The sequence below is a fragment of the Melopsittacus undulatus genome, chromosome 6, assembly GCF_012275295.1.
Source record: "Melopsittacus undulatus isolate bMelUnd1 chromosome 6, bMelUnd1.mat.Z, whole genome shotgun sequence".
In the NCBI taxonomy this organism is placed as follows: Eukaryota; Metazoa; Chordata; class Aves; order Psittaciformes; family Psittaculidae; genus Melopsittacus; species Melopsittacus undulatus.
The window spans coordinates 18,452,843-18,463,829 of NC_047532.1; the positions used below are offsets into that span (position 1 = coordinate 18,452,843).

At 51.5% G+C, this 10,987-nt stretch overlaps 1 protein-coding gene across 3 annotated transcripts; it reads left to right on the plus strand.

Moving 5' to 3' along the window:
- The first annotated feature begins 1,379 nt into the window (after positions 1–1,379).
- LOC101880826 (fatty-acid amide hydrolase 1) lies at positions 1,380–10,987 on the plus strand. 3 transcript variants are annotated; one of them, XM_031050794.2, is made up of 15 exons: positions 1,380–1,615; positions 2,681–2,794; positions 3,411–3,593; positions 3,914–4,047; positions 5,084–5,290; positions 5,713–5,753; positions 6,287–6,411; positions 6,624–6,749; positions 7,849–7,946; positions 8,346–8,442; positions 8,737–8,777; positions 9,421–9,460; positions 9,987–10,095; positions 10,405–10,550; positions 10,644–10,987. In XM_031050794.2, exons 1-15 carry the CDS (start codon positions 1,445–1,447, stop codon positions 10,770–10,772), a joined length of 1,761 nt encoding a protein of 586 aa, XP_030906654.2. In that variant the 5' UTR covers positions 1,380–1,444; the 3' UTR covers positions 10,773–10,987. The 3 variants fall into 3 exon arrangements, with proteins under 3 accessions (XP_030906654.2, XP_005151328.2, XP_030906656.2); XM_005151271.3 differs by having other exon boundaries at positions 3,450–3,593; positions 10,644–10,779; XM_031050796.2 differs by lacking the exon at positions 5,084–5,290 and having other exon boundaries at positions 10,644–10,779.

The following is a 10,987-nucleotide window of genomic DNA, read 5'->3' on the forward strand; positions in this document are numbered from 1 at the left end:
GTGAGGGCTGATTATTTCCAAGGCTCCAGCAAAGAGACACAGGATTCTGTGTATGCACAGCACAGCACTTCCCTCCAGGAGAGCTGCACTCTGGCACAAGCTGCTCAGGTGATGCTAGAGCAGCCCTGAAGACCTCAAGGTTGAAGTAAAGACAATGGCCTGAGTAATGACACCAAGAAAATCAGGCCTGGGGACATTAACTCGGTCACTTTTCCTAGCTCAGCATCTGTCCAGGTGTGGTTTAGGCACTGCTCCTCCCTCTGGGAGGCAGAGGGAGAGGAAAGACTTCTCAAATCCTTCCCAACAGGTTTTCCACAGTCCTACAGCCAGCATCTAAACTGGATAGCTTGGAACAGTTCCTGATGAGCTTTTGCAAGCGGTGAAGGGTTTTTAAGGACAGATCCCACATGGGGCTGGTGACAAAGAAATTGTCTTGGGGTTTCTCTCAAAAGCAAGAGGAGTCCCCAGCACCGCTCACTGCCCTGCCTGAGCAGGGATGCCAGATTTTGATGCTGGAAGCTGCAGGACTTTGCAAAGCACAAGCACACTCATGCTCTGACAGTGATAAAGTTGAATTTGCTGGGCACAGGCTGGGATGCTCATTCTATTCCCCATGCAGCTGCTTGGCTTCAGGAATTGCAAAGGGTGCAGGTAACTTTGGGCTTCTCCCCACTTCTTTGATGCTCCTAGTGAAGATTATACCCAGAGAGGCTGAAAAACAACAGGAAGATCAAAGCCTTGCTTGGGGAACAGCAGCATAAATAAACCTGATCAGCGAGAGGGTGAAGGGCCTGGAGCACACGCCTGATGAGGAACTGCTGAGGGAACTGGGGTCGTTTAGCCTGGAGAAAAGGAAACTCAGGGGAGACGTTTATCACTCTACATCTACCTGAAAGGAGGACAGAGTGGGGAGGTGTCTGGTCTCTTCTCCCTAGTAACAAGTGACAGGACAAGAGGCAACAGCCTCAGCCTGTGCATGGAGAGGTTTAGAGTGCATATTGAGGAAAACTTCTTCACCAAGAGGGCGATGAGGCATTGGAACAAGCTGCCCAGGGCAGTGGTGGAATCACTATCCCTGGAAGTGCTAAAACCACGCATAGATGAGGCTTTTAGTGACACGGTTTAGCGGTGGACTTGGCAGTGCTGGGGTAACAGCTGGAGCTGATCTCAAAGGTCTTTTCCAACTTAATTGATTCTATGACTCAGTAGAGCCCACCCATTACAGCGAGGGCTGCGCTTCTACCCCAGCGCTTTTCCTGCTCCCGCATCTCCTCCTCCCTCCCTGTTGCCGAGTCAGCGGACGAGTTCAATGCCTTCCCACGGAGCCCCACCTCTCCCGGCGGGATCCTCCCCAGGTTTCCCCTCCCTCTTCACCACCTCCCTGCAGCCTCGGTGCCTGGGAGCGGGTGCCGGGGCCGGTCGGTGGGTGCCGGGCAGTGCCGCCATGCGGCTGCCGCTGCCCGCCCTGCTCTGCTGCTCGGCCGCCAGCCTCCTGCTGCTGCTGCTGCGATGGCGGCGGCGGAGCGGGCTCTGGAGGAAGGTGAGGGCTGCGCGGCAGAGGCAGGAGCGCAGCCTGGTTCGGATGGAGATGGCCGTGCAGCGCTTTCGGGAGCAGGTGGGTGCCGTAAGCAGCGCTTCTCCCTTCAACACCCGGCTCCTCGCCTTTCCCTTTAGCGTGCCCCGGGTAGGGGGGGGTCCGTGCAAGCGGCAGCTGCCGCACTGGTTTGGAGCTGTTTGGGATTTAGTTGTATTACTGGTCTCCCGTCCTAAATCCATGTGGGCACGCACCCGCACCCAGCGATGCGGGGATCCCCTCCTGTAGAGGGATCGCGCCCTGGGGCAACCGGTGCGCTGGGGACACCGGCACGGAGGAGAGGGAAATCCCTGCTCCTTGTCTGAGAGCTTCCCAATGGGAGCTCGGCCTGGCTGCTGAGGTGGCGGTAGGAGAAGGGGAGAGGCAGTGTGTTATCAGCACAGCGGTAGCGCAGCCCGAGGACTCTGCCCATGGGGTCGAAGGGGGTGAGGATGTGATGCCCCTAGTGCCCAAAATTCCTGCTCAACCTCGCTGTTCCCACTGCAATCCCATCATACTGCTGGGCTGTGGTTGGAGTGGGCTCGCTCGGTACAGAGTCCAGCTTGGGGGATGTTTGATGTTTTTTTCTCGTAGTGTTTAGTTGGGTGTTGAGTAAATCTCTGCTGACCCCTAAAATGACCTCTGCTGTTAGCTGAGGGGCTCCCTGTTTTGAGCGCTTCCGTGTAGGATATATTGGTGATGCCAGGAGAAGAGTTAGCCCCAACTCTGCTTTTGTTTCTTGCTGGAGCAATATGTATAACCATGCTGCCGGCTTGCACTGTAATTCAGCAGAGACCAATTCCCTCAGGCCTGGACAAGACCGGTCTGAACAAGGCTGCACAAAAGGCTTTCTCTTAAACAGCAGGTACTTGGTGGAGCCAGTCTGGCGAGAAAGACAAGGCTTTAGAAAGCCTGGGCTACAGCTGGCCCTGCAGGTTTCATGTCACGCTCACAGTTAGGAGGAGGATCATGGCTATGAGGCATATATTGCATTTGACCAGTAAATGGCAGATGTTTTGGAATGGGTTACAGTGTGCACCAAGGGGAGAGGAGGAGCCCAGCAGCTGAGGTTGAGGTGTGTTATTGACTGTTCAACTTTTCCCTTAGCATCCTTCTGTGAACGTGGTCTCCATCCTCAAACTGCCTTTGCCGGAGCTCACCAAGAAACTCCGGGATGGCTCCCTACCTCTGGAGCACGTCTTCTATGCCTATGTGGGCAAGGTGAGCTGCAAGGGTGGTGGGCAGCGTCTAAACACACAGTGGGGTTGGCTCTTTATGGTGCTGAGCACTTGTTCACTGGTTAGTGCTGGGCTCTTCATGCTTTTCTATGAGTGAGGAGAGAGCTGGGCATCTCGCTGCCATGGCTCTCAGCTTGGTTCGGAGCAGAAGGGAACAGCAAGTTCAGTATCTGGGGAGCCCACACCTTCCTAGGGGCAGGTACAGCTACAGAGAAGTTGCAAAATGCTGCTATTGTCTCCCCTCTGTTTCCAAGTAAGTTGTGAAATCCCGAAGACTCAGTGTCCACTTTCATTTTCTACTTTTTCCATAATGCCCTGATCACCTCCTGGATTCCCATCTTGGGGTCATCATTTTATACCACCCTGTCAAGAGAATAGCCTTTGGTATCCTGCTGGGCTGACTGCCTCTCTTCATCACACACCAGATGGTGCTTTGGGCCTTCCTGTGTCCAGGGAGCATTTTGGAATTTGGCATGAAAATGTCTTGGAAAGCAACAGAAAGGCTGCCCTGATACAGACTGCCCAGAGGGGAAGGTGGAAAAGGGTGGAAAAGAGGAAGTGTTCTCTGCAAACCAGAAGGCTGTTCTGTAATGCTGCAGGCTCTGTCTCACCTATGGGCTTTGCCTGCTTTCCCCAAGGCCCTGCAAATGGCCACAGAAACCAACTGCATCACAGAATACCTGCAGGAAAGTGAGACCCAGGTCCAGAAAATGAAGCCAGTGGGAAAGCTGGGCTTGCTGTATGGGGTGCCTGTCAGCCTCAAAGACTCCATTGACTGCCAGGTAACCACATGTATCCCGATATCCCTGGGGTTGGAAGTTTGGTGTTAGGGGGAGGTGTGACCTCAGCATCTGGCTTGACTCTGTCATAGCTGATGTGGGAGGGCATACCCTGGCAGGTGATGGTGTTTGCTGCCCATCTCCCATATAAGCCAACAGAGAAGGCTGAGCAGATTTACTACCAATACACGATGCAATGTGTGTATGATGGATGGGTTGTTAGAAATGCATGCACATGCTTTTTCATATATATATATATGTATATATGGTGTTGGGGGAATTGTAGTCCTCCATTTGAAAACTTCATTTTCCTGTGTTCCCAGGGTCATGATTCCACATTAGGGTTTATAAGGAACATCAATAAACCTGTGGCAGAGGACAGCGTGGTGGTGCAGGTGCTCAGGAGACAGGGGGCAATTCCATTTGTCAAAACCAACGTTCCTCAGTCCCTCGTCAGGTAGGCAGGTGCTCCATTCCTTCAGTGTGGTGGCACCTCTCCTTCCCTCATCTCAACTGAGAGCTTCTGTCAAGTTCAATTCTAATTTCCCACTTCTTTTCCCATAACATTTGGTCCCCATTCTTAGTGTCTTTTAAGTTTCGCTTTTAGAAGAGAACACCTTTACACTAGGGATGAAAATAAACTCTAGCTCCAAATGAAATAAAGGAGAGCAATCAGTGCCCTTCTTTCCTGTGCTGGGTGGTGTTTAAATCACTTTCTTCTCTTTAAAATTAACCTCTCAGAGATGCTCCTGTTAACTGTACAGTGCCAACACATATTCATGGAAGAGGAAGCTAGTGAAGCTAATGACCTTAAGTTATCCTGCCCCCAAACCTCCTGCTGTAACTGGCAAGACCACTCTTGATGTCACTGATCTAGACTGAGGTTAGGTGTGCTCTGCTGGACAGGCACCCTCCTACTGCCCTTGGGTCCTGCTAAGTGAACTCTGTCGAATGGAGTGGATGACTGTTGTCCAAGCTGTATGAAATGCCTTCCTTAAGGTGACACAGTAATGACTGAACGTGTCTAAAAAAGCCATACAAAGAGTTTGCCTCAGGGATGATCGGATTTTCCACCAGTTCCTGGGGGATTCCAATGTTCAAATACCACTGCAGCTGGCATTGAGCATGTTCCCAAGCAGGGGCTAAGCAATGCCTCCCCTCAGGTGGGGTGTGGGCTGCTTTGGATGTCCTGTGGCACTTGGGACCACCTGAGCAGGAAGGCTCTCCAGGAGGGTTGATGTATTTGTGCTGCCAGAGGGTCTGTCTGGCCAAGGCTTGATGACACTGAAATGAGCTGGCAGTGAATCCAGGTCCTGGGACTGCCATGAAAAGGCTGGTGGGAAGCTTTGGGAAGTTCCCTCAGACCAAGTGATGTCAATATAACAACTGGTGATCTACCTAATTACCTTCTGAAGATCTTTCTGTAGTGGCTGATGTCTGTGTCAGATAGCAACATTCCTCTCATTGCAATCTCTCTCTTGCTCTCTCTTTAGCTATGACTGCAATAACTTAATCTTTGGTCAGACATTCAACCCGCTGCTCTACACCAGAAGCCCCGGAGGCTCTACTGGTGGAGAAGGGGCACTTATAGGAGGAGGTGGGTCCATCTTGGGCTTTGGGACGGATTTAGGAGGGAGCCTGCGTTTCCCTGCTGCTTTCTGTGGGATCTGTGCATTCAAACCCACTGGGAACAGACTCAGGTACTGTGAGCAATGTGGTAATGTCTCTGGGTGAGACCCACCATCACCTTATTGACTGCTGTGTTGGGGTGCTCCTGTGGGCAAGGGGAAACTCAGGAGGAGCTGCGAAGGGCTTGTTTCTCCCTTCTGTCTGGATGTTTTCTGGGGGCTATATAAAGGGAAGCATTGTTCCCCCCCAGAGTGGAGATAGGGAAACCTCTCCACCTGCATGATAAGGGGTGGTTGTTCCTGTCTGAGAGGGCATAAATCGTTCTGGCCTAGGTTGGGTCTCTCTTGGGTTTCCCCTTGGCCCTTCCTTCTTGCCAACCTCTGCATCTGCAGAGGGAAGTGTTTCCATTACCACCTACTACTGCTTAAAGCCTTTTCCTTCAATGAACACTACTCAGTTGCTGTATTTTGTCTGTCTCTGTTTTAATTTGCAGTAAAAAAGGAGTAGTTTCTGGTATCCCTGGGCAGAAGGCAGGTAGGAACTGATCACTTGTCCCCAGGGAGGGTAGGGGTGACAAGGACCCACAGCTGGCTATGGGGGACCTTTTCCAACGTGTTCAGGGACAGAAGCAGGTTCCCTTTCAGGCACTCTTTCAGAAAGCCACCCCATGGTTCCTGAGAAACTGGAACGTGTATGAGCCTAGAGGAGCTGTTTGTGTAACACACAAACCCCAACATGCCCTGTAACAATCTGATTGCTGTATGGTGCCACTGCTCTGTGGGAGGTGGGCTTAGCAGTCAAAGAGGGTGTCTTGTGTTGGCCTTGTGCCGTGATTGACAAAGCCTTTTGTTTCATGGAGATGTCAGGGCACATTGATGGATAACAACTCTAGCCCATAATGATGGGCCTGCTAATAGGAAGACATCTGTAAGCATCCCCAGCCCAGTTCTCCATGAGGAACAGTTGCCAACACTAGACTAAGTCAGATGATGCCAAGAGGTCCTTCAGGGGCAGGATGTGCCCTTGAAAGACCCCAACAATGAATGCTTTCTTCTGATCTCTTCCAGTGACGGCAGCAGTGGGGCCAATGGCAAAAGATGTGGAAAGCCTGGCTCTATCCATGCGGGCTCTCCTGTGTGAGGACATGTTCAGCTTGGACAGTTCAGTGCCCCCCATTCCCTTCAATGAAGAGGTAAAGGATCTCAAAGGGGGTGAAGGTCTCATGAGACGAGCTGCTGTTGCTCAGGCTGAAAACATCAGTGGCTCACAGGAGACCTCTGGGACCTGTGGGTGGCCATGTGGATGAGAGGAGTGCTGCTTTCTAGGTCACCCTGCAGCATGTGTGTGCTGTTGGCTCCTGATGCCACTGACATGCATCCAGCTGGCACTCTCCTTGCTCTACAGGTGTATTCCAGCACACAGCCCCTCCGCATAGGCTACTATGAAACTGACTTCTTCACCATGCCAAGCCCAGCCATGAGACGTGCCATTCGGGAGACAAAGCAGCTATTGGAGGATGCTGGCCACACGGTAAGATGCTGCATGAACCCAATAGGTGTGTTGCACCTACCATGTTTTTGGGACCCGTGAGTGAACATCAAGCTAATTTGGCAAGGAAAGAGGGCCTGGAATCCACTCAGCTTTGATGAAAGTAGATAGCTGCTCCTGGAAAAGAGAAGCTGTTTATGCTGCAACTTGATTTCTGTTCTTGGCAGGATCTCGGAGCTCTGTAAGTACTTGTGAACACAAAAGGGAGCCCACCCCGATACATAACATGCTGGGGAGTAGACACACTGCTGTGTGACTTGTCTGTACTGTGGGTGCATTTGCTCACACCTTGGCTGAGATCTCCATTCTCCTAGGTGCTGTACAATGTGGGTCCTGAGGAAGTGCCCACAGAGATTACAGAGTCCTTGCGGTGTATGATTGCTGTCAGCTCAGCATGTTTTCTGAGCCTGATGGATCACCTCTCTTAGTGGCTGTGATGAGCTGTTGTCCAAGTATTTGCTTAGTCTATTCTCAAGCTAATTTTACTGCTTCTACATCATGGCAAACAGTTCCACAGATCTTTGCATGGAAAGCCACCTCCTGGTTTTGTATCTGGAGACAAAGACCAAAGGACAGTTGCAGATGGCTGATCAATATAGGCAAGCAGTCCCATAGTGACCCAGACCCATTCCTAGGGTCTCAGGTTTCTGGGATGCTGAGCAGAGATTGTCTTCTTGCTCCTCTGTGTCTTCTCCCATGTGTGAGGCATGGCTGTGGCCAAATGCCTCCCCCTTACCCTTGCACAAGGATCGGGAGTGAAGTGGGGAGCACGGACTCATGCTCCCTGTCAGCCACTGCTGCCAGTTCTGGAGGGACCTTTGTGCCTTGGGTCTACTTGGACATGAGGGGCCAATCCCATCCTGTATCTTCTGACTCATCAGTTGTTGCTCAAAGGGGGAACAGTGTTTTCAGGGAAGGATGGATGGGATGGGGAGGACCTGGTGGCCTCAGATGCTGGAGGGAGCCTTTCCTGAGGGCTTGTCTGGAAATGCTGAGCCCAGCTTGGCCAGTTGAGAGCACTTACTGGCTTCTCTCACACAGCTTGCTTGTGCCACTGACTTCTCTTCTGTTGTCCTTCCAGTTGGTGCCGTTCGAGCTCATGAATGTGGACTATGCGTTCTTTAACTTCTGTGTCAAGGGAGTGTTTGCAGATGGGGGTGCCAGCTTCCTCAGGAAGTTGTAAGTATAGCCTGGAATGGTTTGGTGGGATCAGTGCTTGTCTATAAAAATCGTCTCTAGGGTCTGGCTAGCATCCGGATACACACAGCAGATCTACTGGATGTAGATAGGCTGATATGCACTGGGATTTACTGGGAAGCTTACCATAAAGTGATTCAGCTGAACCTTGGGTCCCTTTGGGATTGTTACCAGCCTTTACGGATGAAAAGAAACTGGATGATGATATCGCATAAATACTGTGAGAAGAGAGGAATGGAGCAAACCTCTTTTTGTTACACAGATATGCTGTTCAGAGGGGCTGGCCTGGTGAAAGCTGTGATGGCTTTGCTTTGTGAAAGCTGTGATCTTCTGTGGTGGCTTCCTAACACTACTCAGCTAAATGCCCCTTTCCTCTTTCAGCAAAGGGGAGCTGGAGGAAAGCAGCCTGGGGATGCTCTGGTTGATGAAGTCTCCAAACTGGCTGAAAAATGTCCTCTCTTGGATCACCAAACCCTTCGTAAGGTCCATTTCTTTATAGCATAGATGGAATTAAGCAATAAGTGGTGAATACTTTGTCTTCCATTGCAGTAAGGCTTTCCTGTAGATAAGTCATTAAGCGTTGCTTACTACCTGTGCTTAGACACATATCCAGATGGGAGAGATGCTATTTCTGCTCCTCCTGTCCCCACTTTGGGGAAAAATCCCCAAGTCCTGTTTGAGCACTGAGTCAGCAGCTTGTATTTGTGATGGAGCTAACCCAGAGAACAGGCTGGGATTGACTGTTGTCTTTCTTTTCTTTTCTCCTCCTCAGATGCCTCGATTTTCAGCCGTGCTAGCGAGTATGAGAGCAAAGTGAGTAAATCTGAGCCTGAGCTAATGTGTGAAGATTTGTGTTTGTGTTCTGGAGCTCAGCAGTGTTTGTCATAGCAGGCGTGCTGCCCCAGCTGCATGCATCTGAGAAAGCAGAAGACAGAAGGGTGGGAGCAGTTTAAGTCAACACCACAACCCCGCAGGGTTTGGCAAACTGTCTAATACTGAGGATGAGAATGAGGGTGGAGGCTCACAGCCTCTTGCTTAGGAAACGGATGCAGCCTGTGATAAATAAATAGAGTGTCAGTTTCAGCACTGATGAATGCATCTGTCGTGCCAGGAGGTAGCAATGCTGTAAGACAAAAGGAAGGTAAATACAAAGGGAGAGTGGCTGGCTCTTCCTCACTTCCATGTTGGGCAGTTATTGGCACTTGTCTGACCAAACCATCACTGCACCAATCTGGATTTAGGCTTCAGCCCCCCATCATGGGCAGAAGCAGAAATAAGACCCCTGACCCTTCAGAGGAAACCCAGGACTTTGCCAAAGTCCTCTCTTGCCTTGGCTGCAGCTCCATGAACACAGCTAGCCTGTGCCCATCTGCTTTTTGACGCTCTTCCCTGCCCCTAAAGCTGGTCTTTGCAGCACTTCTTGATGCTTTGCATTGCTTTTGTTTATCTTTTTCAGCACAGTAGATCAAGTCTGGAGTCTTCATTGTGAAATTGAGGTAAAATATAGCAATTTCGGGTTAGTTTTGGTTTCCTTTCTCTTTGGAAAGAGGCAGATCCAGTACCCACCAAGGGTAGGAGATGATCAAGTCACTGGTGATGTGGGGCAGGAACATAGCTCATTCCTCAACAGATCTCACTTGGGTGTGCAAGTCCTCAGCACATTTAAAGATTAGGAGGACACGTAGACACATTCATGATCCTGAATCAGACCTGAATTTGTTAGTCCTACACTTGAAAACTTAGGCCATCAGCTGCAGCAGACTTGCCTTTGTTTCTGTTTTGGTTTCTTCAAGACCCATCACCATGTGCCCTACACTCAATCTTTCCCCACCTTCAGCTTAGCAGCAGGGAGGGTGCTTTGTACGCTGGGAGAGCTGTTGGCCAGGCAGCAAAAGGTGGCTGGGTTTTAACAGGATCAGGCCTTATAGCTGCTCTTGGGGAAGGGCTGAGAGCCCATCTGGGTGCCCAGGGACCATGGGACAGTCCATTCATCCCACTGACCACCGGTGTGTCCCTGCTCAGGAGTTCAGCCAGCAGTTCACTGCCCAGTGGAAGAAGCTGAACCTGGACGTCATGCTTTGTCCTATGCTGGGTCCAGCTCTTGGCATTGGCTACCCTCCGAAGCTCTCAGGTAGGGTTGCCAATGGGGGGCTGTGCCTCCAGCGTGCCCCTACTATGGCATTCGGTATCAATGAAAAGCATTCCTCCTCCTCCCATCACATCCCAAGGCACTGGCCAGTGGTGGGAAGAGCTCAGCTCTTGGAGCATCTGTAACCTATGGGGTACACCCAGGACAATCCCCCTCGTGCATCTGGGAGCTAAGGAGAAATCCATCCTGTAGTCCTGGATCCCACCCTGTTAGGGGAAGCTTATATATGCAGAGAGGGATAAAAGGTCTCCCTGCAACAGGCTGGCACTACAAGCTCCCTGTTTCCCACAGTGGCAGTCAGCTACACCATGCTCTACAATGCCTTGGACTTCCCTGCTGGTGTGGTCCCAGTCACGATGGTGACGGATGAGGATGAGGAGGAGCTGAAGGACTACCAGGGGTACTTTCGGGACTGGTGGGACCGCACCATGGCAAAGGTGAGAGTGGTGCCAGGTTCTCTGGGGTCCAAGCATCCTCATCCATTCCCCTGGACATCCCCCTGCCCTCTTCTCCTTCTGTTTGTGCCACAGGCTTTTCGCGGCAGCGTGGGGCTACCTGTGTCCGTGCAGTGCGTGGCCTTGCCATGGCAGGAGGAGCTGTGCCTCCGGTTCATGAAGGAGGTGGAGACCCTCGCCTTGAAGAACAACAGTTTCATCTGAGTCCTGCATGCTCACCCGGAGCAGGATCCCAGCTAACATGAGTGCAGGACCTCCTTTGGTCTGACTTGCCGTAGGACTCACGCTCCCCTCCATGAGGATGCAGTGATGGCTGGGCTGGCTGCTGCCTTTGGGGTGCAAGGGGAAAGCGATGGGGGCTCCATGGTGGTGGGGCCCTTCTTGTCATTGTCCAATACAGTGGGGTTTGTAATCAGAAA

Excerpts from the sequence above, each read along its gene's own strand:
- LOC101880826 (XM_031050794.2), top strand. The coding sequence starts at position 1,445 with ATGCGGCTGCCGCTGCCCGCCCTGCTCTGCTGCTCGGCCGCCAGCCTC. Across the intron at positions 3,594-3,913 it reads AAGACTCCATTGACTGCCAG|GGTCATGATTCCACATTAGG; the intron begins GTAACCACATGT and ends CTGTGTTCCCAG. Across the intron at positions 10,551-10,643 it reads GGGACCGCACCATGGCAAAG|GCTTTTCGCGGCAGCGTGGG; the intron begins GTGAGAGTGGTG and ends TTTGTGCCACAG.